General features: G+C 42.8%; 2 protein-coding genes across 2 annotated transcripts in view; one reads left to right on the top strand and one right to left on the bottom strand.

Annotated features, from left to right (window-relative positions):
- LOC146968260 (beta-enolase) overlaps positions 1-6,000 on the top strand; it is a 471,092-nt gene that overhangs the window by 4,048 nt on the left and 461,044 nt on the right. The gene's annotated exons all lie outside the window — the stretch shown is intronic.
- LOC146968279 (uncharacterized) lies at positions 3,714-5,430 on the bottom strand. Its single transcript, XM_085760305.1, has 2 exons — positions 3,930-5,430; positions 3,714-3,846 (listed from the first exon to the last, which is right to left on the bottom strand). Exons 1-2 carry the CDS (start codon positions 5,366-5,368, stop codon positions 3,714-3,716), a joined length of 1,572 nt encoding a protein of 523 aa, XP_085616431.1. The 5' UTR covers positions 5,369-5,430.

Raw genomic sequence — 6,000 nt, 5'->3', positions numbered from 1 at the left:
GTTTGTACTTGTTTTTAATGTGTACACACAATGAATTTACTCAATTTAAGCTAAAGTGGATAGAAGTGATTGTAATTAATGTAATGCCGGCAGGTGGCTTGTTTTTGTATCTTTCAAAATAAAACTTCAACTCAATAATATAATTCCTCAACCCTGCTCTAAGAGTCATTAATCCCATTCGTATATCTTATCTTAACTAATTAAAACCATTATAATCTACTGTTGCATTGTACTCTTTAAAATAGCGTTGATCTCATGATTTAGTTTGTAAAGGCAAGGCAAGGCAAGGCAAGGCATCTTTATTTATATAGCGCATTTCATACCAAGGCAACTCAATGTGCTTTACATAAAGACAAAACATTAAAAAAAAGAAGCATAAGACAGAATAAAAACAAACAAAACACTGAAAACAGAGTTAAAAGCAAGAGCAAATAAAAGTAAAATAAAAGAAAATAGATAAAGTTTTAAGTTCTCAGCTATAAGCATGTGAAAAGAGAAATGTTTTTAACCTGGATTTAAAAGTGTTTACAGTTGGGGCTGATCTCAGTTCTGCTGGTAGTTTGTTCCACTTGTGTGCAGCATAGCAGCTAAATGCTGCTTCACCATGTCTGGTCTGAACTCTGAGCTCCACTATCTGACCTGAGTCAGTAGATCTCAGAGCTCTACTGGGTTTATACTCTACTAACATGTCATTCATGTATTCTGGACCTAAACCATTCAGTGATTTGTAAACCAGTAGGAGAACTTTAAAATCTATTCTGTAGCTGACTGGGAGCCAATGTAAGGTCTTAAGAACCGGGGTGATGTGATCTGATCTCTTTGTTCTGGTTAAGACTCGAGCTGCAGCGTTCTGAATGAGCTGCAGCTGTTTGATACTTTTTTGGGGGAGACCAGTCAGAAGACCGTTACAGTAGTCTAGTCTACTGGAGATAAAAGCATGAATCAGCTTCTCCTGATCAGTTTGGGACATAAAACCCTTAATTCTGGATATGTTCTTAAGTTGATAAAAGGCTGATTTGGTGACTGATTTGATATGGCTGTTGAAGGTCAGATCTGAGTCTATCAGCACGCCAAGGTTTCGGACTTGGTCTTTAGTTTCTAAAGACAGTGCCTCAAGGTGTTTACTGACAGCAACCCTCTTCTCTTTATTTCCAAAAACAATTACCTCAGTTTTTTCTTGATTTAACTGAAGGAAATTTTGGCTCATCCAATTTTTGACTTGCTTTAAACAGTGACATAATGACTCTATTGGACTGCAGTCATCTGGAGACAGTGCAAGATATATCTGTGTGTCATCTGCATAACTATGATAGTTGACATTAGAGTTCTGTAGAATTTGACCCAAAGGCAGCATATACAGGTTAAACAGAAGGGGTCCAAGGACTGACCCCTGAGGAACTCCACATGTCATAGCCACTCGATCGGATTGATAACTACCAATGGTCACAAAATAACTCCGTTCCTCTAAGTAGGACCTGAACCATTTCAGGACTGTCCCGCTGAGTCCTGCCCAAGTTTCCAACCTGTCCAGCAGTATACTGTGATCCACAGTGTCAAACGCAGCACTGAGATCCAACAGGACCAGAACTGAGACCTTGCCTGAGTCAGTGTTCAACCTTATGTCATTTAACACTCTAATAAGAGCTGTTTCTGTACTGTGGTGAGGTCGGAAGCCTGATTGAAATTTGTCAAAGAGTCCACTGGAGTTCAAGAAGTTGCTGAGTTGATTAAAAACCACTTTCTCAACGATCTTGGCTATAAAGGGAAGATTTGAGATGGGTCTGTAATTGGTTAAAATGGTAGTATCCAATGTTCTATTTTTTAAGAGTGGCTTGATGGCAGCTACTTTCAGGGGTTTAGGAAACGTGCCTGATTGAAGTGAGCAATTTATTATTTGCTGCAGATCTGTTTGGACAGAGCTTATAATAGTTTTAAAAAAGTCAGATGGTATTATGTCAAGACAACATGTCGATGTTTTAAGATGCTGAACTGTTTCTTCTAAGGTTTTTTGGTCAACTGTATTAAACTCTGACATTACAGTTGATTTATTCCTAGGTGATTTTAGGGATTGCATCATTGTATTATTTTGCTGATTTGTGTTGATATTTAGCCTTATGGATTTGATTTTTTCATTGAAGAAGTAAGCAAATTCATTGCATTTTTCTATGGAAAAGAGTTCTGAAACTATCTCTTTTTGGGGGGTTGTAAGCTTATCAACCATAGCAAACAGAGCACGAGTGTTGTTGATATTCTTATTAATCATTTCAGTAAAGTGTTGCTGTCTAGCCTTGAATAACCCATGGTTAAAATTACAAAGACTTTGTTTGTAGAGGTCATGGTGGATTTGAAGTTTAGTTTTTCTCCATTTATGCTCAGCTTTCCTGCATTCTGTTTTCAGAGCCTTTACCATCAAATTGTTCCTCCATGGTGTTCTCTGTCTGGCCAAGGTCATCTTAGTTTTAATAGGTGCAATGGTATCAATGACATTTGAGATTCTGCAGTTGAAATTATCCAGGAGTTCATCAACTGTCTCTGCACTCACAGTTGGTGACATGACTATAGCCTCCATAAACTTAACACTGGTATTCTCATTTATGAACCTTTTCCTAACAGATACAGAGGGTAACTGCATGTCCGGAGTTATCTGTAAGTCAAAGAACACACAGAAATGATCAGAAAGAGCCAAGTCCTTGATATCAACAGAAGTAATGTCAACACCTCTACAGATAACCAGATCCAGAGTGTGGCCTCGGGTGTGTGTGGGCCCTTTCACATGTTGGGAGAGGCCAAAAGTGTCAAGAAGAGAGCAAAGTTATTTGGCATTTGTGTCCATGTTATTGTCTATGTGAATGTTAAAATCCCCTGTTATGATAAAAAAGTTGTAGTCAGTGCAGATAACTGACAGCAGTTCGGCAAACTCATCAAAGAATTTTCCTGGGTATCTTGGTGGTCTGTAAATAATTAGGAAGAGAACTTTTGGATCCCCCTTTACTAGAAAACAGAGGTATTCAAAAGAGCTAAAATCACCAAATATAGTTTCCTTGCACTGAAATACAGATTTAAAAATGGCAGCAACTCCCCCGCCTTTCTTACCACTTCGACACTTATTCATAAAACTGAAATTTGTTGGTGCTGCCTCATTGAGAATGGTAGCACAGCTACATTCAGTCAGCCATGTTTCACTAAGAAGTAAGAAGTCTAGATTATAGGTCATAATTATGTCATTTACTAACAAGGATTTGTTGGCTAGTGATCTTATATTAAGTAGAGCTAACCTTGTGGCGATAACAGGAGACACTGGTGAGTTTCGAGGTTGACAAGCTATACTCACTAGATTGGTAGATTTAATTGAACCCTTTTTATTTCTCACCAGTTTGATCACTTTTCTGTTACCCGTCACCACAGGGATTGAGAAAGCTGCCTGAACTCCATAGGGCCCTGACTTTTCCTGGGAAAGAACATTCTTGATATCAGTATTGCAGCCTGGACCCGGCACATATCATTCAGACTCAATGATATGATGATTCAGAGGAAGTGGGGGGGCTCGGTGACTTTTGGTCGAGGGTTGTTTCTGACGCGGTGGAATGCGAGGGGGTGGACGATGTGGGGGGTTAATGGGGGAGAATATGGGACCCTGGCGTGGTGTTAGTTGGATTCTAGTAGTGAGAAAGCTCTTCATCCTGTCAGGGAAATCCAGAAATGGGGAGTCAGGACTAGATGAAGAGAGTTGGGGGCTGGATGGGGTTCGGGGGGTTGAATGTTGGGAGTCTCCTGTTGGGGCCGGGGGAGACTCCCCCTTTGGGGCTTTTGGGGCTAAGGGAGACTCCTCGTGTTGAGCTGATGGGGCTGGTGGATGATCCACTTGTTGGGGTGCAGATGATGACGTTGGGGCTGGTGGATGATCCACTTGTTGGGGTGCAGGTGATGACGTTGTTGGGGCTGGTGGATAATCCAGTTGCTGGGGTGCAGATGATGGCGTTGTTGGGGCTGGTGTATAATCCACTTGATGGGGTGCATATGATGATGTTGCTGGGGCTGGTGGATAATCCACTTGTTGGGGTGCAGATGATGACGTTGTTGGGGCTGGTGGATAATCCACTTGTTGGGGTGCAGATGATGACGTTGTTGGGGCTGGTGGATAATCCAGTTGCTGGGGTGCAGATGATGGCGTTGCAGGTTCTTTCTGAGTCTGCTGTCCTCCGTTGTCAATCCTTATCTCAGCGCCCTCACCAGAGCGCCGTCTTATCTGCTGTTTTGGATTGTTTTGTCTCTTGTCCTTGACAGGGACTGCTGGTGCCTGACGCAAAAAGTAAAAGATGTTGGCACTTAGCAGCTGTACTCCTGACTTGTTAAGGCTAAATCCATCTGCCTTAAAGAGGTGCCTGCGTTCCCAAAAGATGTTGAAGTTGTCAATAAAGTTCAGTGATTGAGCAGTACATGTATCTTTAAGCCATCTGTTCAGCATCACCAGCCTGCTGAATCTCTCATCTCCTCGCCGAACTGTTGGCAGAGGTCCACTGAAAAACACCTCAGTATTTAAACACTGAACTTTGTTTATCAGTTCCATGAAGTCTCGTTTTAATAGCTCTGATTGTTGCTTCACAACATCAAGGGCTCCTGTGTGTATGATGAGCGATTTCAATGTTGGATGTTCAGCAACAATCTTCAGGATCTTTTTTGAAACATCAGACACCATGTCATTGGAAAAACACAGTACCTTGGTGTTGTTCTTGCTGCAAAAGCGTTTTATGTCATACACAGCTCCGTCACCCACTATCAGGGTTTGAGGCCCAGTGGTTAGCTCTCTCTGTAGCCCTTTAGCATCAGATTTAGCCTCATACCTTTCTCTGGTCCTGGGAGATGAGCCTTCTTTTGGGGAGTCTGGGTCCTGTGAAAGTGGAGCAAATCTGTTCACAAGTAGAATCCCTGTGTCTTGGGGCAGTTTGCTCGTAGCCTTGGTCCGTGGTTGTTTTCTCCGTGGTTTTGGGGTTGAGGAGACAGTCCTGTGTGATGGCAGTGCAGGCCACTCTGTGTCGTAATCCATCTCCGAGTGCTGGGTTCTGCCTGATAATCGTCTTCCCATGTTTGAGGGAGGTATTTTGTGGTGCTTTGGCTTTGCACCAAGAGAGTTCCAGGGAGGGCTGTTTGATTTACTCCCATTTACACCTGGCTCCGGCCGTGCCTTGGTTGTGCCCGTTAGCCTTGTGTTAGCCTGCTCCCTTTCACTGTTTTGGAATATCGGCAGAGTAGTATCATTTCCATATTGTCCATTTATCTCCACGTTCACTTCGAGCCGATGCATTTTTGTTTCCAGTACTGCTATCTTCTGGAGCAGTTTGTGGTAGTCCTCCGTGGAAAAAGGAGGCATCTTGCTGCTAATTAGCTTCTGTTAGCTGTGCTCCTCAATCCCGGTCACGACAGTGCCGGGTTGTGCTGCTGATAAGCCACACTCTCAGGGTAAAACAGTTTAAAAAACAGTCGTAGCCTCCAGTAACTATCATAAATTAGGCTCCCAGTGATATGTAGGTATCCAGGAAAAAAATACAAATAGATTTCAAAAGGAAAAGATTGCAATGGGAAAAAAAAGGGAGAGTGAAGCGGAGAGCAAGGGAGTGAAGCGTCTGCACTCAAGCAAAGCAGGAAGAAAACACGTTTATCATCTACTATCTGTCTCCACTCACCAGCTATCAACCAGCAGAAGAGGAAGACAGACATAAGTAAGTTACACATTATGCAGGCTCCACGGAGCAGGTTGCAGAAGTCTTGGTCGTCCCCCTGGGCAGAGGGCAGGCAGGAGAACATGTTCAGCACCAGACTGAACACCCCCATCACGATCAGATAGATGGGGATGAAGGGCTGCTGTGGACACTCATTCAGATACACTGACCCTGTTGGACACAGAGAGATCTGTCAGTGTGCAGGGTCACTAATGTCATGACTTTCTGGCATGAAGTCATGTGCAATGTGCACATCATTCATCATCATTAAAGGGACATTGTG

Source organism: Trachurus japonicus, chromosome 18 (assembly GCF_045865225.1).
Source record: "Trachurus japonicus isolate A0001 chromosome 18, Traja_1.0".
Lineage (NCBI taxonomy): Eukaryota > Metazoa > Chordata > Actinopteri > Carangiformes > Carangidae > Trachurus > Trachurus japonicus.
Note: the sequence above shows the minus strand (reverse complement) of the source record. Positions and strands in the feature narration are given on the sequence as shown.

What these genes read in the sequence shown, in the direction of transcription:
- LOC146968279 (XM_085760305.1), bottom strand. Translation starts at nt 5,368, where the DNA reads ATGCCTCCTTTTTCCACGGAGGACTACCACAAACTGCTCCAGAAGATA. An exon ending in TATCCACCAGCCCCAACAAC is followed by an intron (nt 3,847 to 3,929) that starts GTCATCACCTGC and finishes ATCATCCACCAG; the next exon opens with CCCCATCAGCTCAACACGAG.